This window comes from Macaca nemestrina, chromosome 11, assembly GCF_043159975.1.
Source record: "Macaca nemestrina isolate mMacNem1 chromosome 11, mMacNem.hap1, whole genome shotgun sequence".
NCBI lineage: Eukaryota > Metazoa > Chordata > Mammalia > Primates > Cercopithecidae > Macaca > Macaca nemestrina.
Window position 1 is genome coordinate 41418322 of NC_092135.1, and position 26062 is coordinate 41444383.

Genomic DNA, 26062 nt, shown 5'->3' on the forward strand with positions numbered 1-26062 from the left:
ATTGATTTTTAAAAAGTGAACAGCAATGAACTAGGTGATAAATATATTTATATAACATTTTCATTAATAATGTGTTATAAATAATTGAAGAAAGGTTTTAAGTATATAATTCGCTACATCACAATTGGAATTTTTTTTTCCTACATCTTCAGCACTAAGTTAATTAGAATCACCTGCATTTCCTTGGGTGGACACCAAATGGATTGCAAACAAAAACAGATTAAAATAGCTGCTGGAGCTCATGGCATACAGATGACAAGATTCACAAAAAGGACAATGAGACACTGAAAATGTTCGCTTTTCAAACAATTTTAGAGGAAATTTAGCTCTTGCGACTTCTCTGTAAAAGCTGCCTGTAAGTGTTTTGCTGAAAGGCTAGAACAGCTTTGTTTCTGATCCCTTGATGAGTGAGAGAAATGTTTAAGAAAGATCACTTTACAGAGAGATTCAGGCTGAAATGTGATGACTGTGATTCAAGCCAAGCCAAAAATTACAGTTCAGAATGAAAGGGGAGGGACGTGGTTTGGGAATCCATTTTCCCACATTCCTGAATCTCAATCATCCCAGCCAATGTTTAAAAAAAATCCAGTGGAAAACAATGAGGTCACTTTGTTTAGATGTTAAAAAAAAAAAAAAAATTACGGGTGGAGGGATTGAAAAAAATGATGGCAAATGTATGAATTTTAAATCAATATCTATTTCAAGTATGATGGGATCAAAGGTACACTTTATATAACTCTTACAACCTCATCCCAAAAGGAGCCATTTTTCAGTTTTCTTCTTGTTTCTGTTGGTGAGACATTTATTGTGTTTCTTTAACTTATGAAATAGTATCTTGCTAAAATTTTTTTAAAAAGTGTACATGGGCACAGAGTACAGATTAATCCTCCTGAGACTCCAAGCTTTCCTTAGGAATAGCATCTCCAGGAAGCTGGTTTTCTTTCTTTAAACCTGCTGTGACCACCCCACTGCTGTGTAGATCTCAGGTTATGCTGGCATATTGGCTTGCAAACTACCAGATGATAGTGGCAGATGAAATTAGATTCATTGTTCTTGTTACTTCTATTTATTTTAATGAAACACACTAAGCAAGTCATACTACCAAATGAATGATTTATTTACATCAGCATGATCACAGCATAACAGTAGAACTGCAACATAAAAGAAACTCAGAGAATAATATGAGATAAACCAAATACAACCTCCAACTTCAATATCTTCCAGATACACTAAGTTTTTCTTCAAGGCAACAGCTCTCACTTAATGATAACCAGAATCATTGACCAAAATTTGTCTTCAAGACTAAGATTTTTTAAAAAAAGAAACATGTAAGATAATTTGTCAATGACTGTTTATAGGTACCTTGTTTCCCACTCTCAAGAAATCATTTCAGTTCATCATCTTTGGTCTGATCAGACCACCGATGCTAGGTTCTTTTCTAGAGAAATTTCACAAGCAAACTCAGAATATTGCTGAGATCTTTCTTATCTTCAGAGATTTCCAAATGATCCTAAGGCTGGCATAAATCACATTTATGTCTACTATCCTGCAGGCTTCATGCAGTCAGGCCTCAAATTCTTAGCTTAGAGAGAGATGTAAGAATCAATGTGCAGAAAATGAGCCACATTATAGGACACTATTGTTCCACTATTGTTTCATGTTAACTAGATATTAAGCAAGGTACATAAATGGCTTATCAATCTATATCACATTAGCCACACTGGAACTTTTTCCCCTTGTCTTTGCCCTGGTTGACTTACCATTTGGTAATCCTTAAGTTAAAAGGAATCATTTTAAAGGTGGGAGTTAAATTCAATGTATAGAGGCTATACACACAAACAAGCCTAATCCATAAAAAGAATCACAGCAAATGGAAACCAGGAAATAATATTTTTAAAAGTATACTACTGCCTATACTACCAGATTCCAATGCTATGGATAAGCATCTCCAATTACAAGAAAATTGATGAGATATTTTGGCAAGAACTAAGTATAAATATAAGGGAAAAATTCTAATAATGAGGAATGACAGTGGTTTTTCCCCTGTATCCACATTGAGGAGGGATGGCTTTTTTTTCTTTTTGTAACATTTGAAGAAGTCAGTGAGATTTTCTTCTACTTATGGAAATGTCTAATATCCCACTTACCATGAATGAGAGAGATGAAGAAACTAGGAGAGTAATGCAATAAATTGTTTTCAAAGACTGAATCCAACCCTGCGTCTCTATACAAGAATATCTAATAATAGTAAAAAGCAAGATAGCCACTCTCTTCCCACATGTCTCCCTACCATCCCCCCACCCACAATCCCCAAACTCTATTGTCCCAGAACTTTTCAATGCATAAATGATACAATGCAGAACCACTAACACACTTAACCACATAGATGACACAATGCAGAACCGGTAACACACTTAACACTCAGGGTATTTAGTTCTTTTCCTCACCCAATTTTGATGCTGGAGCAATATAACAACATCTGCCTTCTCCAGTGTCCAAATAAGACAAGGCTCGTTAAGAGTTCGGGACTGGGCAGAAGAGCAAATAGGACCAATATTAACGATAAATATTTTTGCAAAAAAACAACAATCTTATTTCCAAATATTAACAGGTTGAAGTAACAGGGGCAAAGGAAGGAAGTGAGGGTGAAGCATTTGAAAATGATCCCAATTGCCCAAGTATTCCATGAAATGTCCTTGAAAAAGCATTCTCCTTTCTGATTCAAGAGTCTATTTGATACCACCTTTTTCTTAGTATGTATGTATATATATACACATATATATATTCCTTTATTATGTGCTCTTTCAAGGTATTTAATTTAAATCTGGAATTTGCCCCTAGCTCAGACACTGGCTATATAAACAATTTTAAATAATTGCTCATTTTTTGTATCATAGGTTCTAAGCCATTTTCTCAGAAATGAAAAAAAAAATCCTTAGTGACGTCTTTTTAGTCTAACATTAATGAAAAATTAGCAACAAATATTTATCTTTTCCATGTCTTAAGAGAATAAAAATTCTTATTTTCCTTATGAATCCCCTACAAATACCTGGGAGATTAAATACAATTTTTCAGAAAGGAATAATCAAAAATGAGCCAATAAAATCTAGATAATGATAACCAAAAGCAAATAAAATAATGAAGGAAAAATTGAAGGTATTTTGTTATGACATTAAAAAGAAAAACTTGTTGCAATAATTGTGTCTATGAAGCAAGCATTCATAGCAGAGATATGAGGAAGGTAGAACAAAAAACCAAAATGAGATAAAAATTGAAAAGAAAAGGCTCATGAAAGAAATGGAAAACTAAAACAACCTCAGTATAAAAGAATTGAAAAATACGTAAATGATAGTAGGAATTTCTATAAACACAGAAAAGGACAGGAGTAAGAAAAATGAAGTGAGAGATGTGCTGAAACTCACCTGTAGCAACCTATTCTTTCAACATTCGAATTGCAATTGCGTAATGACTGTTTTAAATATTCACAGTTTAATCCCTTACCATTTATTTCCCATGTGCCAATAATGAAAATTATATAGTAGTATCTTCACAAACTAATGAAACTTCTGTTTTCAATTTTTAAAGTTCTGTTTTTATGAAAAACGATGTAGGCCTCACATTCAAGTTGGCAGACTGAAAAAATATGTCTGATTCTCTTCCCTCAAAACAATCCCAATGAAATAATAGAAAATATGTGTTTTAAAAAGAAAAAAACTGATAATGGTGCTGAAAACAGAAAAGGTGCCATGAGCAGACAAGAAATAGAAATTCCAGGAAGAGAGGAAGCAGATGGGATCAAACAAATAGAGAAATGAAAGCAGGAGAAACACCATTCCCAGACACCACAATTAGGCACAGTTCTTTCCAGGGATGTCCCAGAGAATAACCAAACTTGGAGTCAACAAATAAAAAGAATAGAAATTATCCAGAGGGCAGTAAAAAAAGTAATTCATTAAATAACAGGATCTAACAGCTGTGAGAACTGAGCTCCTCTTTCTTTATCCTGCACCAAAGAGGCATCTACAGCAGGTGCTTGAGCCTGAGAGCAATTTCTGTAAGGATGGAAAAGTTGCTGGCGTCTGAGAAAGAAGGCAATAGAGAAGAAAGTGTCTCAGGTCTTCTCCAACAGAATTAGATACACCTTTTCCCAGGTGCAAAATAGGTAAAGTTCTCTATACCCTAAGTTAAGTCTCCCTTACTTTGATAACTGGGGAGAACCCCTGGCCTATTGTCTACTCACCACCCTTTTACCCTGCAAGATACCCCCACATACCATTCTCATTTAAGATTAGACAAGTTGTAGGGAGGGAGAGAGCTGGACACATACAGAGGTACCCATGACCACTGTTTATTTTAATCAATCTCAATCATAAAGGTAATCCAATATTTGATAATCTGTCTTAAATAAATTCTAGATACAGAGAAGAGAGATAATACAGGGAAAACAATATCGAGCAAATAATATAAGAAAATGTTTTCCAAATGAAAAGGCCCAGATGGGGAGCACATATGAGTGACATTTTACTGCTGCAAGTTTAAAGAAAAAAAAAATTTTTTTAATCCGAGAGCAAAAGCAATTTACCTGTAAAGTGTCAAGAATCAATTTGACATCAGACTTAACAGCAGGGATGCTAGAAGATAATGGAACATTTATTTTTCAAAGTTAGAAAAATAAAAGATTATGAAACTGAAATAAATATTCAAGTCAACAATCAATTAGGAAGCAAAAGAAAACAGTCAGACGGGTAAAGTAAGAAAAATTATCACTCACATTCTTTTATGAATCAAGAAACTTCTTAAAATTCAATCCAAGAAAGAATAACAATGGAATACAAGAGAAGGAGGGTAGTTGATGCTGACCTAGAGTCACATTGTCTAAAATGGTCATCACCGGCCATGTGTGGTTAAGTTACTCAAAGCTGAATAAAATAAAATTCAGTCCCTCAGTTGTATTAACCACGTTTCAAGTGGTTAATATTCTCTGTAGCCAGTTATATGTGGCCAGTGAATGCTGATTTGGACAGCAAAGAGACAGAACATTTCTATCACTGCAGAAACTTCTGTTGGGAAGGACTTAATCTGAAGAAATGAAGAAACCTACAAAGGAAGAAGAGGACAAGTTAAGTGTTTCGGGAGCTCTCCTTTGTGAAACTAAATTTTAATGTTAAACCCCAACATGCTCCCTTTTTAAAAAATAGTGACTATTAACCCATAGATAAGACACAAAATAGTTATAAAAAACAAAAAGTCCCAAATTTTAAGAATGTAAACAATAAATGCATACAGAGTAAAACTGGGAAGGGAAGTAGTAGAGAGAAGTAAGAATAAATATACTGCTTTATTTTTCATAGCTCAGAGATAATTTGATATGCTAACATATAGAAATAGGCAAATTAACTCAAGAGAAAGAGGGTGTACAGATAAGTGGTAGGAACTGTGAATGCATTAAGCTCTTTATATTTTCTGAGAAATCAATAAATACCATTCAAAGTTAATTAATAAAGAGAAATATGACATATTAACATTAACAAAAAGAATGAAAATAGAACTTTTCTTTTTGAGACATGGCCTCGCTCTGTCCACCCCGGCTGGAGTGCAGTCGTGTGATCAAGGCTCACTGCAGCCTCAACTTCCTGGGCTCAAGTGATTCTCCTACGTCGGACTCCTGAGTAGCCACCATGCCAGGCTAATTTTTAATTTTTTTGTGTGAAGATAGGGTTTCACCCTGTTGCCGAGGCTGGTCTTGGATTCCTGGGCTCAAGTGATTCTCCTGCCTTGGCCTCCCAAAATGCTGGGATTGTTGGTGTGAGTCACTGAGCCTGGCCTAAAATAGAACTGTTAACAATAACTATCTTTGGAAAGCAGGTTGGGGCAGCTACTGTACTTAGTTTGGATTGTATATTGTTCTATGTGGTTTAATTTTGGTTTTTATTGTTTTTTTAAACCATGGAAGTATAGCAAAAAAAAAAAAAACCTGTATACATTTTTAGAATGGTTTTTATGAAGTCATATAGTTATCCTATAGAATAAAATTATTCTCGTTTGAAAATCAAAATTGTGCCAGCTATTTCCTAAGGGAATCATTCTTAGGAAATAGCAAGGCTATTGAAGGATGGGCATCTCATACGAAATTAACCATAATTAAATAAAAATGGCAGATAGGTACAAAATAAACACCACTGAGTTGGAAGAGAGATTAGAATTCTAAGTTATATCTTGTACTCTCAGTCATTGAATTTAAAGTGTGTGAACAAATAAGCTAGCAAAAAAAAATGTTTGAAACACTCACTTCAACTTAGAGGAGGAGGGATAGGTCTAAATGGCACCAGAGTTTCTCATGTTTAGCTCAGAACCCAAGTAGAACTTTGGAAGGACTGAGAGAGAAAAGTGCAGGGGCTAAGGGCAACCTGAGTGTTCCTGTGCTCAAAGGTTTTCACCGGAGGGAGAAGCCAGAAGTTCAAAGTATTGCGAGAATGGCATTTCTTGTGGTAGCTCTGGCCTCCTAGGAATTAGGACGCGCCATAAATCTCAGGAGAGGGACTGTTTGTGCAAAATTCCCAGCCCACATTTGCAGGCTGCAAAGGTTCAGATGCATTTTGTTGTGTGTCAGAAAACCAAGCAGACTTTCGGGGCACACCACTCAACCAGGCTCAAACTCCACATCTGCGTGGTGTGTCCATCATTCGGGCTACCCAAAATGCTACCTAAACCAGTTTTTGACTATTTTTAACAGACTCGTCTGCATTGTCAAAAACTGCCCATATTTTGGCAGATAAGCCAGTCAACTCTGGACAGAGTGTTGGTCTTAGATTTCTTTTTGCAAAGTGTCTAAGATTTATGGTGGGAATTACTCATGACAGCTGCATTCTTTCCGCTGGGCTTAGACCACCATTTGGTCTAATAACTCCTAATTGTGTGTCTATCCCAGTCTAAGCTTCTTCAGGGGAAAAAAAAAAAAAAAAGTGGGGGAGGGGGTGGGGAGACTTTTAAAAATCCCCTACAGCAATACCCAGTGATTTCTGCCAACAGTAAACACTATTTTGAAATATAAGAAGGTTAGCTGATGATGAACAAATAAACAATATTTCAGTGAATGTGGATTTCTTCAGAGAATTTTTCATACTACCATTAATGCCAGTCTGATTTTTTTAAAAAAAGTAAAATGACTTAGTTTTATCGTGTTCCCAAAGTATTTTTAGCATAACAGGCAAAAATCCTGTTAGCATTTACAGTCATGTTATTTTCTTGAAAGAGGTACCTCTCAAAGCGATTTTTCACCAACCTTCTCCAAAGCACAAAAGAGGTACCTTGAAGACATTGGTCATTTAAAAATCATACGAAGTCTAATTATATTTCCAAAATAAGTAGTTTGCAATCCAGCAAGAATAATGTGGTCATGAAAAGGATGTCCAAATCCACCAATTTACATTGGTTTGGTTTGGCATAACTTTCAAAGTTCTTGGAGTAAAAGGAAGATGGCACGTGAATAATTGTAATTTGGGTAATAGTCCTAGAACTTTGGGTCTGCTGTTCTGTGAGCCATTCAGGGGAAAGCAAATCAACTTCAAGACTGTACCTACATAATTTATAACTGTTAAAATTCACTGATATGTTCCAGATTATTTTGCAAAATGTAATACCCTCCCTTTTCATATGAAACTTTGTCATTTTCACTCTATTTATGTAATTTAAAAAGTATGATAGCCAGAAAGCATGAGCCATTCAAAGCAGGAGCCGCTAATGTCAGAGATCATTATCACTCACAAGATATATAGTGTTGGTATCTTTGAATTTAAAGGGCTTGAAAGTTGTGTCAAGATAGATTCATATTGCATCTAATATGTTTTGCTTTACTCCCTTTTACTTTCTGGTTTCTATCTCCAGTCACAAAGCAGTTTCTCTGCTGTGACTCAGGTCTACAACCACAGTGGTAGCACAGGTCTGATTTACCCTTCCTGTCTCCACCAGCTGTGCTCCCTCCTTTTATGCCAAAAGAAAGTTGTGTTATTACTTTAGGATGAGGCTGCTTTCTTTAAACAGTATACTGCTTTCCAGTTGTTTATATGTAATATATGTCCAATCCATATGACTTTTTCAAATGGTTTTGATTACTAGACTTAAAAATTTTTTTAAAGAAATGTATGAAAGACGAAGGAAAGCACTTCTTATATTGTAACTCTCTAAAAGAAAAAAACGTTTTGGATATAGGGAATTTCATCAGTTAAAAACCAGTTTACGACTCTATGCATTTCAATAGCATGTAGAATAATATTTGAAAAGGAAGAGTGCCAACTTCACAATAGACATTCATTTGATTTTACACCTTGTATAAATATGCATATTAAAGCAATGATTAAGTAAGACCCTTATTTGCAATTAAATTTTGAAATTCAAATAATTTCATTTATAATAGACCTCTGATAAGGGTCTAGCTAATTAGCAAAACAACATTTTTTAAAAACACACAATGTTCTCATTTTTGTTGTAATAGATATTCACATTTTATCTTTAATCATTGTAAAACAGACTAATTTGATTTTTAAAAAACATTAGAATTTCTCATTTAGAGAACATAGACCCACATATTCCATTGATGTTTCTATTTTCTACAATAATTCTTTTTCTCTAAATTCCTTAAAATCAATTGATAATCCGTGGGAAAAAATCAGGGCCACGTTCACTTGATCAAACTTTGTTTGTTTGTTTGTTTGTGGTGGCAAACATCAAGGTGACTTTATTCACCACTCATGGTTCTGATGCCATTTGTCTACTTCCAAATCCAAAACTCTCCCCGAAACCCCCAAGCATGCCATTATGAACATTTTTCTATAAACATTTCAGGGCCTCTGAGGGTGATTTTAGAGAATAATTTTAAGATAATTTCCTCAGTGCTTATATGTTCAAAAAAATTAAGAGGGAAAACTTTGAAAAGGACACAGTTTAATGTAAACTTTTTGGTAGTTTTAAATCTATCATGTTATTTAAAATTTCATAGGTTAAAACTAAGTACCAAATAGCATCTAATGACAAAGGAAAAAAATGATTAATAAGATTTTGTAAATTAATTTTTTAACATTCTGGGTGTAAGTGCATGAACTTAAGACCAAAAGAGACCAACACTAAAGGTAGGAATTAAATATTAGAAAAATTTTAATTAGGACTATTATCACATTTAAGCTGTCAAGCAGAAATTATACTTTAAAACAAACAAACCAGAGTAGACTTAGATTAATGGAGGTAATTTGTGCATCACGAAGAAAAAATATATTGGATTTTTACAAATATATATGTCTTAGAAAGTTTCACCACTGGCTAACTGGTGTCCAGCTTCATCCAATTCCTCACAATTTATAGTTCTCAGGGAGAGACAGAGTCTCAATCATTTCTTAGATTATTCTAGAACTATAAAGTCACATCAATTAATACATTTGTTAATAGCTATTCCATTTTATTGCCATTATCTCAAGTAATCATATAGTTTATTACATGGAAGAGTAAAAACTATAGTGAATGACTATCCTAAATTATGCCATTACTACCAGTGTTCTAAGCTATGTTATTCTACCCTAACCTCCCAATGAAATATTTTGCACAATGGCAGAAGTGTTCCTAATATAAAGTGTGTAAAAATGTAGAGATAGTAAAGCAATAAATGAGCTCATTTTATGCCAGTAAAGAGCTTTGGAAAGCCTTTATTCTGTTATACTATGGCAATAATTTCTACCAATATATTTAATACTATTGTGAATTACAATGATTATCCATGATGCTATACCACCTCCCTAGAGAAACTGCTGAGATAAGACCTCTGCGTCTGCTGGCAGTTTCACCTAGGCCTCTCTGAGTGCCCAGACACATCAAAGAATATACACTCTTGACATTAAAATTATGTTTTCGGCATTTTTAGATACTACTATAGTGTTTGACTAAGTGTTTCCCTTTTCGTTTTCCTGTTTCTTCGTTGTCCTCATAACGTGGTCATGAAATTAACTAGATTCTATAAATAGATGTGTGGAAAACAAGTGAATGATTATTGAAATTCACTGCCAGGATAAGTTATTTTGAATTACAGATGAACAGTTCTAAAATAATCTGAAATTCATTTTACCATTTTGCTAAAGATTTTTTTATTTTTCTCTCCATAATGGAGCACCCATTACCTATAATACACTGGAAGTTATCAAACTAGCATTACATCTAGAATAGAATTTTTACTCTTTAGTTTCAAACAATCAGACCAAAACATGTTGTTCTGTAGCAATCACAGGAAAACAAGAATAGAATAGAATAGAATAGAATAGAACAGAATAGAACAGAACAGAACAGAAATGGAGGGAAGATAAAGAGCTGAGGAGAGGAGAGGAAGGAAAGAAGAGAGACAGAAAGGCAGGAAGACAGTAAGTCAGGCCAGTAGCAAATGTCTCACAAATGTCTTGAGTTATTTTACCTTGTAGAAAAAAGGCAATAATACACAAATGTCTAGAGGTTTCTCCCCTACCCAGTTTGATTCCTATATTTTCCTTGGAAATGAACCTTAAATATATGATATAATCCTATGCTACCTACTGCTCTTTTGTGCCTCAATTAGACTCAAATTTACTGATGATAATTTTAATTATGACTGAACACCATAATTACTTTATTGAGATTAAAATTTTGAAGAGTGCATAATTTAGAACATACAAATTAGTTTTCTCTGAGAAGAAGAGATATTTGGTGTGATTTACTCCTTCTTTTCATAGTTTTTTTTTTTTTAGCCATCTCAGTTCCTATATGTGCTAATATAAAATATGCCCTTTTGTCTTCAGGTCTAGATGTTGATGGAATATATCGAGTTAGTGGCAATCTGGCAACAATACAGAAGTTAAGATTTATTGTCAACCAAGGTAAGTGATTTCCACTTCAGAGATTTTTTCAAACAGTTTCATATGGAACAATATTTAGGACACTGTGCTGTATGTACTGTGAATAAATAATAATAAAACTAACAGGAGAATGAGAAAGTGGAGGAAATTTAAAAATTATCAGAAAAGTAAAAGATAACCAACTAGTTTATCTAGAAATGAATAGAATATATAGAGAAACAAATTAATAGTTTATGTGAAATAAATAATGAATGGAACATGTCAAAATAAAAATGGGGAAAAAATAGAAAAAGAGTAAAAGAAAAATGACCCATATTCAAAAAATGTTATTGACTTGCAATGGACACTTACTATATGTTGATGAATGAACCAATGAATGATGGAAAATGTAAAAGTCAAAATAACAGATAATAGAAAAAATATATAGTAGGTAAGAAAAAAATAGGAAATGCATATGCTATCAAAGAGTTGTAAATTAAAACAATGAGATATCACTGCACATCTGTTAGAATGGCTGAAATACTGACAACACCAAATGCTGCCTAAGATGTGGAGCAACAGGAACTCTCATTCATTGCTGGTGGAAATGAAAAATGATTCAATCACTTTGGAAGAAAATTTGGCAGTTTCTTATGAAAATAATTGTATTTTTATCGTATGATCCAGTACTTCTTGGTACTTACCCAAATGAGTTAAAAACTCATGAACACAAAAAAAACCTACATGCAAATATTTACAGCAGCTTTTTTCATAATTGGCAAAACTAGAATGCAACTAAGATGTCCTTCAGTAGGTGCAGGGACAAACCAACCAGAATACATCCATACAATGGAATATTATTCAGGGATGAAAAGAAATGAGCTTTCAAGCCATGAAAAGACTTAGAGTAATCTGAATGCATATGCTGAGTAAAAGAAGCCAGTGTGAAAACACATGATTCCAACAATATAACATTCTGGGTAAAGGAAAACTACAGAGAGTAAAAGATGAGTGGAAACAGTGAGACGGGTTTGGGGGAAAGAGGGAGAGATGAATAGGTGAGCACAGGAGATTTTGAGGGCAAACAATTCTGTATGATGCCATAATTACGCATACATGTCATTACACATTTGTCAAAACCCATAAAGTGCAACACAAAGAGTGAATCCTTATGTAAATTATAATATTTACTTAATAATAATGTATTGATATTGGCTTATCAATTATAACAATCTACCCCATTAATGCAAGATGCTATTAATAGGGAAAACTTTTGGAAGGGTGAGGAGATATAAGTTAACTCTCTGTACTTTCTGCTCAATTATTCTGTAACCTTAAAACTGCTCTAAAAATGTATATTAATTCAAAAAATAAAAATTAAAAATTAGAAAATGAAAAACAAGACCGAAACATCTTAAGTTGGTGTTATTGACAGCTCATAGGTTTTAAAATCATACAGATGAGGTAGAACTTAGACTCTCTCCTTGTATCCTTGGTATCTTAACCTCCCTATGCCTCTGTTCCCTATCAGGAAAAACAGTGGGGGGATGCCTTGGGAACATTTGGGAAAATTAAATTGAATAACATCTACAACACTTAGGAATGTGACAGACTCATGTTAGTTCTCCTTTTACTTAAAAACAGTCAAGAGTGTCTTCAGAAGAACTCCAAATCCTAAATCCTTGTACTCTAGCTTCCCACTTAGCTTCTATAATAGCTGGCTTCAGGTTCTCTGAATGTTTTTCATAATACATTTAATATATAAACTGTACTCCCACATTTCCATACTGTTGTGTTTTTTAATGTCTTTGCATATGCTCTTCCCTTTACTTTCAATATCCTCCTATCTTTTCTTTCTCATCCCACATACACAAGCTTCCAGCCTGGTAGATTTCTTCTTTTTCTTCAAGGCCCAGATTATAGTAATTTCATTCAAGAAGCCTCCAGTTAGATTTCTTCTCTGTTCCCCTTACACTGAATAGCTGAATTTACAGTAGTACATTCACATCTAACTTTTAAAATTCCATCTATTATAAGACCCATAGATTTAATGCCAACTTTTGGAAAGGATATAATCAAATGTACTCAGTGATTGTATTTCAGAAACATTAAAATTTGTAAGTCTTGGAATCAAAAAATAGGATACTGGCTGAAATGTCTGTCTCTTTCACAAATCTCTAAAAAGGTAGAACTTGAATCATCCTTGTATCTTTTCCCATTAACCAGTTCTAGCCTTGGTGTTTCCATACAAGGAGCTCCTCATACAGGGAGTTTTTAATTAATATTTGTTGAACAATGTATGTGAGTGTTGCAGGTAGGAGAAGTATTAAAACTGGAGAGCATTCAATTCTCCAGCAATTCAACTTGGGTTGAACCAGTTTTTTAAATGTTGATTGCAATACTTTTGGCCACTTGCCACATGACTCTTGCTTCTAAGAATCTCTATAACTGAGAATCTCCACAGCTCTGCTTGTTCACTAATGCAATTCTTTGTCTTTCACAATTACTCTCTTTCCTGGGCAAAACACAGAACTAAACTTTACCTCATTCATTTATATTATTTCCATTTAACTGAATCAGAGTGCCCCCTCTGTGGGTAAAATTTGGATAAAATAACCCTAGCCTCATATTCATTCTAGCTTATAATCAGCTAAAATCATTTTTATAATACAGTTTATGCTGAAACGATATCCTGATTGGGATTCTAGACAGCTGGGCAACACATTTCTTCTACAAAGAAGAAATCTCAAAACAGAAGCCATGCTAGAAACAAACACTAGTTGCATTTCCTGCCTTTAAAAAAAATTATGCTCAGTAGTTTGAAAAGGCAAAGAAAAAAATCTGCAATGAAAATATGAAATCTGTCCATCTCATCTTTTGCAATCCAAACTTCAGTGTACTCTGAGGCTATGTAACCGCTCATGTTTCCATGAGAATTGACAATGTAAAGCTGGACAGAGGCCTGCGTTGGTATCTGGTAGCACAGAATTGTCAGTAAACTGTCTCCCTGGTTTATAGCACTGTCAGAATGCAACATACTCAACACAAATTATGCTTCATTAGGACCTTTGATACTGGTAACTTTGTCCAAGTTGTGTTATGGAGTTTTTTGAATTAGATGATAAGTGAAATGGATATACCAACCCCTTTCAAAATTTGCTAATCAGATTATCCTTTGAATGTGTTTTCTGGACTGGCCCCACAACCTTGTTGCTAATGCCATACCTTCCCCTCCATCTGGACCAGGACTCTAATAGTAGAGCTGACTTGAAAATAATCAGTGCTGGGTGCAAAGAGATTGTAAGTGTACATGTGGCCCTCTGTGGCCCTCTCTCTGTGTGTCTCTGTGTGTCTAATAGAATAAAATGGCAATGCAGGGAAAATTCCATGAAAAGCATAAAGTGCTATGTAAAGGCAGTGCATCATTTTTGCAGTCTAAGATGAAACATAAATGATTTTTGGCATACCTGCCTTGTATTAACATATTTTATTCCCCTTTATTCACCTTGCACATGTTTCTTTTCTAGAAGGTTCTAAATATACATTTTTAAACAAGTAAGCCCTGCCCACTGTTAGACTAGACAAATAAAAACTGATTTTTGAGATTTTCAAGACAGATGAATTGCAATTTATGTATTTCACTAATTTTCTTGAATTCTACAATCATCAGCAATTCTAAATACACCAGTTGAATAACTCAATTTGTTTTGGTTTTCTGTTTGACTTACTAAATCAGGGGGAATTAGATACCCTTATTATACTTCCAGTTCAGATGACATGTAAGTTATATTCAAAGTGTTCACTTTTGAAAAGCATTTCCTAATTATAACTAGTAATGATGATAATAGTAATTATTATGAAAGTAAGCAGCATTTTCATAATTTATTATTTGCCAGGCACCGTCCTAAGCACTTTATTTACATAATTTAATTTAATCCTTTCTTCCATCCCATAGAGTAGGTAGTATTATTATTCCCGTTTTACAGCTGTAAAAACTGAAGTTCAGATATTGAATAATGTCCTAAGGTCATATAACATATAAGTGAAGGAGCTAAGACTAGATCCCAGATCTGTCTGACTCAGAGCCTATGATGCAAACCACCGCCATCATTCTGCATTTCCAATTCATCAGCTGTTGATTATCTCTTTATAAAAGCAGAGATTAGTCTTTTCGTGCTACGCACGCTCATTCATGACTTTCCTTTACACCCCGCCTCTTGTGTTGGTTAGTGACGCGTACTACCGTTGGAGTTTTGCTAAAATTGTTCAAGAGCTGTTTGGAGAAACGCCAAACATCACAGTTATGAAGAAGCCTGGCATTGCCATTCCCTGTATGGCTTTATGTATCTATGTTTGGCCCAAGAAACTACTTTAACACACTATTCTGTTGCAGCCTTTGGGAAAGGGATCGAGGATTCTCGATTTACTGGGCTGTTGGTGTGCTTGTGAGCAGTGCTCTGCCCTGTTTGTTGAATTTGGTGACAGCTTTCAGTGACATTTTGCTGATACAGCTCTTCTGCTTTGTGAAGGCATCCCCAAAGAAAACTGGTCCATGACCTTAGATGTCAACCTGTCATCAGCCTGTGACATTGCGTTGATTCTTCAGAATGATCTGTGACCTCCTTACAGTTTTCTTGCATGGGGGGTACTTTGCAAAGGACAGACTTCAGCATGGAGGATGCTGCATGTCTTGAGAACTTTTGACAGAAAGTCTTGGAAATTCCCCCAGGCTAAATTCCCCCTCCTTCCCACATTGACACTTGGGTTTGAGCTGCCCATCTATGCCTTAGGCTTATTGCCCAAACTACAAATTCAGTTCAGACTCACTTGGTATTACTTAGACATTCTCTTTCACCCTTTGAAAAAGGGACAAGAGAGATTGCCTTTCTTTTTGGAAAAATCTTGCTATGAACCTTCCCGAGCCCTTGAGCCAATGGGAGAGCTATGAAGCATTGCTGGAAGAACTGACTGGGAATTTTTCAGATGGGTGTCTCTTAGTACACAGTTACAAATATTCTCTCTGTTTTCCTGAACTGAAGAAAACTACTTCTTACCAGGATTTTAGACATGTTTTTCTTTTATCTTTCTCTCTCTCTCTCTCTCTTTTTTTTTTTTTTTTTTTTTTTTTTTTTTTTGAGAGGGAGTCTCTGTCTGTCACCCAGCCTGGAGTGCAGTGGCGCGATCTCCGCTCACACTGCAACCTCTGCCTCCCGGGTTCACGCCCATTCTCCTGCCTCAGCATCCTGAGTAGCTGGGATTACAGGCGCCCGCCACCGTGCTCGGCTAATATTTGTATTTTTAGTAGAGACAGGGTTTCACCATGTCTCAAACTCCTGACCTCAAGTGATCCGCCCGCTTCGGCCTCCCAAAGTGCTGGGATTACAGGCGTGAGCCACTGCGCCCGGCCGACATGTTTTTCATTTGTAGAAACAAAATTTAAAGAAAAACTGTTAAGGAAAACTTTCTCTACTTTTGCAAACAAGGAGGAACAAAGTATACAAATGCTATAAATCTACATGATCAAGAATCTCGTTTGAGTGTGTGTGAGCGCACACACGCGTGTGCATTTGTTTTAAATGAGAGGATTTTTTCATTAATTTATAGTCTTGTAGATATCTTTATCTACCTAGATTTTATTGGCATAATAATCCAAATTAGATATTGACTTAAAGAGATGAATGTGCTTAGTTTAAACATGCTAAGAATAAGCTCCGTTGAAAAAAACTATTAGAAAAACAATTTTGTTTACCAACTGTACCTAAACTACTTTAATATAGATTTGTACCTTAAAGCAAAGCCAAGCATCAACTTTAGTAGCTATCCCTGTGCTTTTCATATTATTGGCAGCATCAAAAATTGAATAAAAGCAAGAGAAAGTGAGAAAGAATGTGAACAATTGGCAGTTTCATCATGAAATAAGCAATTGGATGAAACAGAAAAAGATCTGAAAAAGGATTTCAAATTTCTGTTCTTATAAAATAGCCCTTGTATCAAGTCCATTCATTTTTCTATTAAGTAAGTTTATATTGCCCTCTTATTATTTTTAAAACGAAGTATTTCCTTAAGCCTACTCTACTCTCACTGCCAACCACAGCAACAACAAAACAAACTGTGTTATTTGCTTTATTCCATTCCACAGGGTGGCTTTTTGGTAAGTTGAATCATTGATATTGCACCTTTTTGGCTTTCATGTGACAAGATTATCTTTTAACAATGATTTATTTTTCCCATTAAAGTTGAAAAGATCACTTGATCATGAAAGAGCCAGACTCTAACATCGTTCAGGGCTTTGGAAACTTTCTTAGACCTCATTTTTCAGCTACATTGAGTCAGGGAGCTCAAAGACTATTGATGAAGCATGTATTGTTTTCTAGCTGCTTAAGAAAATGTATTGGCATTAGTAAATAATGCTGAACACAGAGGTCAAAAGAGCAAGTTATTCGTGTTCATGCACATTTATATAGTTTCTGAGTTTTACATTATAGTACAAAAGTAAGTTTATGAATCCTGATAGTCTCCAAGACACACAAATCCTGGCTACTTATTTTAAAACAAAGCTATACCACACATTTACTGTGGATTGTGTCTTCTAATTCATTACATACCAAGCAATAAGGAGCTGACCTAATGCTGTTGTGAAATAAAGGCAGAGACCATCTAATGGGGAAAAGCACCAGATAAAAGTTGAAGGATCGACCTATTTATCTTGATTCTGAACTATTTGAAAGCCTACTAGAAACTATTTTAACCCCTTTAAATCACAAACTCTTCATTTCCAAAATGGGAATAATGGAAATGTGAGGACTTTAAAAACTGAATCAGCCAGGGGTAGTTATTATTAACTTTAAGATGACAAGTAGATAGATGAAATCAAATCAATATTACATTTTCTTGGTAATAGCATGATACCAAATATTTATAATCAAATATGGTTTTTGCCTTCCACATGATTGAATTTTCCTTGATGATAATTGGAAGAAAAACCATATAAAACTTTGGAAATTCTTTACTATCCAGTGTTTGAAATCATTACTAGCCAAATTCATAGGCCTTCTGAATTCTTGGACACAAAAGAGATAATTTCATCTTGTCAATATGTTTTGGGGATGTTCTAAGTTGCAAAGAATAGCTTCACACTCATTGGAGAAGGAGAGTGAAATCTACTGAAATTTTAACTATTAATTCAGTTGTGGCTTTTCCATATAGACTTGGCTAGAGTCTAGAAATTAAATTAGTCAGAGTTATGTAACTACTAATCCCCCAAAAAAATCCCTAAGATATTTACAAAATTCCATCATGATCATCACCATCATCATCATCACAAATCATTGCCATAACCATCAAAATTAATAAGTAGTTATTAAAAGCCTCATAGGAAAACACACCATGCTTGCTTCTGCTCTAACAACACTGTAGCACTGGTTCCCAGCCTTGACTGCATATCAGAATTATATCGCATATCTCCTGCTGCCTAACCATATTACTGCCAACTTAGCTACCTAAAGCAATACAAATTTATTATCTCACAGTTTCTGTGGGTCAGAAGTCTGGGCACAGCTTAGCTGAATCCTCTGCAAGGCTGCAAAATCAAGGTGTCAGCCATAGGCAGGTTCTCATCTAGACGCTCAACTGAGGATAGGTCTGCTTCCAGGTTTACATGGTCATTGGCAAGATTGAGTTCCTTGTGGGTTATTGGACTGAAGGCCTCAATCCATCATTGGTTGTTGGCCAAAAGCCTTATGGACCATCTCACAACATGGCAGCTGCCCTCATCAAAGCAGCAAGGGAGAGACAGATTATTAGTACAGCAGAAGTTTTAATCCCATGTAACATAATCATGAAGGTTACATTCCATCACCTTTGCTACCTACTGTTGGTTACAAGCAAGTCACAATTCCCACCTTACATCCTAGGGGAGGGGACTACACAAGGCATAAACACAAGAAAGTGGGGATAATGGGGGGTCATCTTAGAACCTGACTCTCATAAGAATCAAGTGGTAGAGCTTTTCAAAAATAAATATTTTTGAAGCTCATTCATTAAAAATTCCAATGTAAAAAGTTTGCACTTTGAGCTATAAGTAAGTGTTTTAAAAGAAAAACTCCCCAGATAAGTAGAGTGCATAGCCAGGTTTGGAAACCCCCTGCACAGTGGCAAGTTAGTTTTATTCTGGTTCTCTAGTGGAGATGTGACTTACCAAGACATAACATGTACAAGATTTTCATTTGAAAAAAGCAGAAATAGACCATGAATACCTGTTTCGATAACCAATTTTCTAGTGAGGGGAAATCTTCTCTTTGGCTATTGATTAATATAAAAATGTTGACAGACTTTTATGAACTGCTTCATTATATAACTAAAAACTACCATGGATATATTATGTATGTTTTAGTATGATTAAAATTACGCATTTTACCATAACAATCCTTTTCCAATGTTGTGAGTTCTGAAATGAAAATAAAAGGTGCTTTACCTAATCATTTGCTAACAAAACCAAGGGGTAAATAATATTGAAAAATGTAATACAATTATGTCATTGCTGATAATAGGAGCATTTAATCGAGAATCTACTATATGACAGGTACTCAAAGTTAGAGTTATCTCTGACCCTCATAAATGTTTTCAAGGTAGATAAACTTTGTTATTCACATTCTTTGCATAGGAAATCATACTTTAGAAAAATTAAGTAACTCTTCTAAGGCTACAAAATTAATACAGTATTGAAGCCAGGAGTTGAATCTATTTTAAACTTACTCCCAAAAATATATTGCCTGCTGGCTGGATTCAATTTGCTATGGGGAAGGGGGCAGAGAGATGCTATCTTATTTTTAACATTAAGGAATCCCAAATCACTTGTTCTCATTATAATACTATATTTTCTGGGTGTTCAGCCTCTATAAGAAAAAAAAATCCATTTTAAATTACCCTTTTAATAAATAACCCCCAAATGCTTTGGGGATTATTAAGAGTAGAAAACTTGATTCATTTTTGTATCTCCAGCATACCAAAGTGCCTGCAACTTTGAATTTATGAAATAAAGGTTTGCTTCTACAAAATAAGAGAATGATGAACATCTTATACAAGCCAACTCTATATAAGATAACTTCATTGGTACATTATGTTTGGTTCCATTTTCTCAGCAAATAAAACTCAAGCTATAATTTACATTATGTTTTCTCCCAGACGCCTATAAGTTAGCACTTAATTTTAGACTGGATAAAAGAAATGAATAGTGAAGGATCCCATATCCCCATTTTCTGTATCAACAAAACAAAGCTTGAGGCGAGATAACTTAGTGTCCCTCAACATGGTATGTTATTAGTAATCGAACATGTCAGTCATGATATCGGAAATAGTGGTATAACTTGGCATGCTATCTTAGTCCTCCAAATTGTTGGAAATACTTAGGGTTAGATAAATAACAATGAAGCCATACTGCTCTTGCTAACCCCCAGGCCCTGAATTTTGAAAGCATGTCTTTTGTTTTTGTTTTCACACAAGGATCCCTGTTGCTGGTAATTACAGCTTTAGTGACTCACATATATTTATATAGCACCTCTTTTCCAAGGTGCCCCATGTACTTTGGAAACATTTCCTAACAAAAGTGTGCTGTAGAAAAAAACTATTCTCATCTCCTTAAAGCTGTTCCTGAAAAGGAAAGTAACAGTTGCAGAGATGGGAAGAAATTTTTTTCAGGTCCCCAAGCACAACGTGAAGATAAATATTCAAAGTTAACAAATTCAGGGCTAAAGCGAGATTCAAACTAAGGTCTGAATGACTTAGAACCACACAGACTCTATTATGCCTTCATGTGTATGGACCCACTGGAGAGGTGGCGGCAGATAGCCTTATCTGCTTCTCGCTTCTCTGAGGGTCCCAGGATTAATAGATGATATAGAGATGAGCTCCATAATATAAGATTTTGGCTTTTACATCATTCATTTGACAGATGCTTAAAGAACTCCTACTAGATGCCAGATAGTACGTGGGACACCGGAAATACAGCAGTGACTAGGACAAGTGACCTTTCCATTCACATGGAGCCTCCATGTGCATGGGCATTGCAATCTATCAGCTAAGAACCCTGGTGATGGTTCAGTGTGAGTTAGTGAGAAAATACTAGGATCTGCAGGCATCCCAGGTCTGCTCCCTCCTCTCTCTCTGACGTCACTGTGTAGCTCTCTCCCCTCCTCATTATTTTTCAACCACCACGGCTTCCTTTCTTCCTCAGATTCATCAAGCTCATCCTCTTTCTGGGGCTTTTGCATTTGCTCCTGCCTACCGGAAGTGACTTTCCAGCAGATCCCCACAAGATGCCCCCCTCTCCACCGTCAGGTCATCTTCTCAGGAAGCCCTTTCCTGAATAATGCGTCTGAGACATAGCTTCACCGCACCCACACCCAGCTACTACCTTTCCCAGTATCGTGTTTTCCTTTCTTCAGAGCACATGGTTTCTAAAAGTGCCTTGCTGCTGCTTTATTTTGGGTTTTTTTTTTTTTTTTTTTTTTTTTTTTTTTGAGACTGAGTCTCGCTCTGTCGTCCAGGCTGGAGTGCAGTGGCGCCATCTCCGTTCACTGCAAGCTCCGCCTCCTGGGTTCACGCCATTCTCCCACCTCAGCCTCCCCAGTAGCTGGAACTACAGGCACCCGCCACCACACCCGGCTAATTTTTTGTATTTTGAGTAGAGATGGGGTTTCACTGTGTTAGCCAGGATGGTCTCGATCTCCTGACCTCGTGATCTGCCCAATTCAGCCTCCCAAAGTGCTGGGATTACAAGCGTGAACCACCGCGCCTGGCCCCACCTTGCTTCTTTATCACCTCAGTGCTTGCCTTCCTCCTCCACACTGTGGCATCTATGTAAGCAAGACCTTCCCTGTCTTGGACTCCTCAGTATCCCTAGCTCTTAACTGTGCCTTCAAATAAAAGCTTTTTTGATATGAATGAATCTAACAAACAAGTGCATTAATGAGTCATGTTGGGCCACCAGCAAAGGATAGGCTCTTATTGAAAAGTAGGCTTTAGCTCTCAGGACCACAACCCAGACCCAGGAAAATATACAGCCCCAAAAAGAATATCTTCAGAATTTGAGAGTTGCTGTCTAATCAGTCCAGTGAAAGATGTTCCTCTTCCCAACCCTCACCACCCACCTCTGCCTGAACTCACTATCTACCCACCCAACATGGAATACATTGGAAAGACAGGAAGAAGAGGGGGAAGCTTCCAGGCTTGGAAGATCAGAGCCAGCCCTGCCAGCCTTGTCCTTTAGGCCAAAAAAGACTGCCAAAGCAATGGAGGACCCCCAAGCCCAGGTGATACTAAAGCCACATTTAGGGTCTTATGTGAATTATATGAATTTCCATGGTGTAATCCCTTTCAGTGAGGTGGTTTGTTGCCAAGTCCCTGTCAGCCCCATATCTCACCATACCTCATCTTCTGTTTGCCAGAGAACACCTCTGGCTCAAATTACAAGTGGATGTCCTGGTCTTGCTAGAGCTCCAATGAAGTAATATAAACTGCAAAATAGAATAATCAGGAAAGGCGGGAAATTAGCTAAGGGTATAAAATAAGGCCTAAATGCTGGTAAAACTGGCTAGTCATATGTAGAAAGCTGAAACTGGATCTCTTCCTTACACCTTATACAAAAATTAATTCAAGATGGATTAAAGACTTAAGTGTTAGACGTAAAACCATAAAACCTTGGAAGAAAACCTACCATTCAGGACATAGGCATGGGCAAAGACTTCATGACTAAAACACCAAAAGCAATGGCAACAAAAGCCAAAATTGACAAATGGGATGTAATTAAACTAAAGAGCTTCTGCATGATGAAAGAAACTACCATCAGAGTGAACAGGCAACATACAGAATGGGAGAAAATTTTTGCAATCTACCCATCTGACAAAGGGCAAATATCCAGAATCTACAAAGAACTTAAACAAATTTACAAGAAAAAACCCCATCAAAAAGTGGGCAAAGAATATGAACAGACACTTCTCAAAAGAAGACATTCATACAGCCAACAAACATATGAAAAAATGCTCATCATCGCTGGTCATCAGATAAATGCAAATCAAAATCACAATGAGACAACATCTCACACCAGTTAGAATGGCGATCATTAAAAAGTCAGGAAACAACAGGTGCTGGAGAGGATGTGGAGAAATAGGTACGCTTTTACACTGTTGGTAGGAGTGTAAACTAGTTCAACCATTGTGGAAGACAGTGTGGCAATTCCTCAAGGATCTAGAGCTAGAAATGCCATTTGACCCAGTGATCCCATTACTGGGTATATACCCAAAGGATTATAAATTATGCTACTATAAAGACACATGCACATGTATGTTTATTGTGGCACTATTCACATTATTGTGAATTGGACTTTGGTATCCAAGTCCGAAGACTTGGAACCAACCCAAATGTCCATCAATGATAGACTGGATTAAGAAAATGTGGCACATATACACCGTGGGATACTATGCAGCCATAAAAAAGGATGAATTCATGTCCTTGGGGACATGGATGAAGCTGCAAACCATCATTCTGAGCAAACTATCGCAAGGACAGAAAACCAAACACCACATGTTCTCACTCTTAGGTAGGAACTGAACAACGAGAACACTTGGTCACAGGGTGGGGAACATCACACACCCGGGCCTGTCATGGGGTGGGGAACAGGGGGAGGGATAGCACTGGGAGAAATACCTAATGTAAACGACAGGTTGATGGGTGCAGCGAGCCAGCATGGTACATGTATACTTATGTAACGAGCCTGCACGTTGTGCACATGTACCCTTGAACTTAAAGTATAATAATTTTTTTAAAAAGGCCTAAAACATTGGCCTAAAGGAAGACTTCAAATGGGGATTTATTCATTCATAAGTATTTCTTGAAAACCTTTTGTGAACCAGGCTCTCTTCTGGGTACCAAAGAGAGCCTTGGAAAATCAGGCTCTGGTGGATCATCCATTTTGGTGTCAAGAGATACGTAATAAATATACAAGATAATTTCAGATGGTATCAGAAATTATAATCAAGGTTATGATGTAATAGAGAATGACAGATGGAGACGGGTGAGGTGGCCCTTGATTAGATGACCTGAAAAGTTCTCTTTGAGGAGGAGCCATTTGAATAGACCCTTGATCTGATAGGAAGCAGGGAGGCATGGAGAGATGTGGGGGGAGTGCAAAGCAGAGAAACTGGTTCTGGAGAATGAGGGCTTCTGTGAGATCAGGACACACAGAAGGCCAGAGGGATGGGCAAAGCCAGGTCAGGTAGGCCTTGCCAATCATGATTAGAAGCTTGGCTTTTATTCTAAGCTCAATGGAAGGTCAGTGAGGTGTAGGACAGCAGTAAGCAGAAAATTAGCTGAACTTATTTATTTGTTTTTAAATTATTCTGTTGGCTAAGAGAATGAATTGTAGGGGGAAAGAGTAGATGCAGGGTACCAATTAGAAGGTTGTTACAGTAGCACAGTCAAGCTATAATAATGGCGACTGATTTATATGAGGGAAAACTTCATATTCTACTTGTCTTATTTTCCATAGGCCTTTTAAACAATTTCCTTTAAGCAATAAAGTGTAGAAAGAAGAGTGGCCCAGGAGTTAGAAAACCTAGGTCAATTTCCATGTCACCTCTTAATAATTGTGTTGTCTTGCCCAAGTCATTTGACCTCCCCAGGTCAATTTTATTATCTTTAAAGCAAGAATATCTTTTCTTTTAAGATGAGCCAATCCCATGATGTAATGAATCTGTTACAATGGAAACTGCTATACCATGTGGAAGTTATATCTAAATGTGTCCTTAGGTTTTTCCTAACGAAAAAACCTATTGTGATATAATGAAGTATAACATTTTTTAAAGGAAAGAATATTTTATAAAGAAAGGACTTATCTCAATTTCTTCTTGGATTATTTAAATGTCACTCAAATTTTCCTTGGAACCACCACCCCCACAAGCCACAAGAATCATTCCTCATTTTAAAACCTATGTTTACAGCTTCAACTACTCAATTTACAATAATCTCATATTGTGTATGATGTTATATATCACTAGTGAAAATCACATACTTATAACTTGTCTACTCAACACACTAAACATTTCTTAAAGGCAGAGTTCATATCTTTTAAATCTGTCTCTCCTACGTTACCCAGAAGAATATCTTGCACTTGCAGAAGCACTACACATTTTAATTTATTGATTGATTCCATCCAGAGTTGGACCATTTTTCTATTAAATAAGGTGAGGAATTTTGCACATGCTAGAGATCAGTCTCAAAGTGAACAATTTTTCACTGCGTACTATTGAACTCAGTTCCAAAAACAATAGCAAGAAATACATAAAATGTTAGCATTAGGTATTGGTGATTTTTATTGTCTTCTTTTTTCAAAACGCCTTCCCAATTTCCTGTAATTTATACATATTTATTATGAAAACAAATATTAAAAGAAGAAAAGAAAAGATATGTCTTGTTTCAAACAGGTCAATCCTTTTTTTAACAGAGTAGAATTTACAGAACATACCAAGACAATGTCAGTACTTGAGTTCTCTAAAGCAGGGGTTTCCAACCCCTGGGCCAGAGGCCAGTACCAGTCCATCATTTGTTAGGAACCTGGCAGCACAGTAGGAGGTGAGTGGCAGGTGAGAGAGCATTACCTCCTGAGCTCCACCTCTTGTCAGATTAGCAGTGGCATTAGTTTCTCATAGGAGTACAAACCCTACTGCAAAGTGCACATGGGAGGCATCTAGGTTGCATGCTCTTTATGAGAATCTAATGCCTAATGATCTGTCACTGTCTCCCATAACCCCCAAATGGGAGTGTTTAGTTGCAGGAAAAAAAAAAACAAAACTTGAGATTCTCATTGATTCTACATTATGGTGAGCATGTAATAATAGTAGAAATAAAGTGTACAATAAATGCAATGTGCTTGAATCATCCTGAAGACATACTCTTCCCCTTACACTCTGTGAAAAAATTGTCTTCCACCAAACTGGTCCCTGGTGCCAAAATGGTTGGGGACTACTGCTCTAAAGCACTTGAAATGCTATTTCACTAAATCTTTGTAAGAAAGCTACCCACTTTATAGATGAACTAAAGTCCCTATGAGTTTAAATGAGTCCCTAAGAGTTGCATTTGTTCATTCAGCTGAGATTTTGAGAAGGCATTATGTGTTTCCTGGTAATTTAGAGAGAAGGTGGCATTAAAGCCCAGCCACAGTCTCC

General features: G+C 36.2%; 1 protein-coding gene across 2 annotated transcripts in view; it reads left to right on the forward strand.

Moving 5' to 3' along the window:
* Positions 1-26062, forward strand: part of LOC105492611 (Rho GTPase activating protein 15) — a 628732-nt gene that overhangs the window by 411888 nt on the left and 190782 nt on the right. For both annotated transcript variants that reach the window (XM_011759829.3, XM_011759830.3), the window contains exon 11: positions 10809-10886. In XM_011759829.3, the coding sequence (XP_011758131.2) occupies positions 10809-10886 (78 nt within the window). The remainder of the gene's footprint in view (positions 1-10808; positions 10887-26062) is intronic.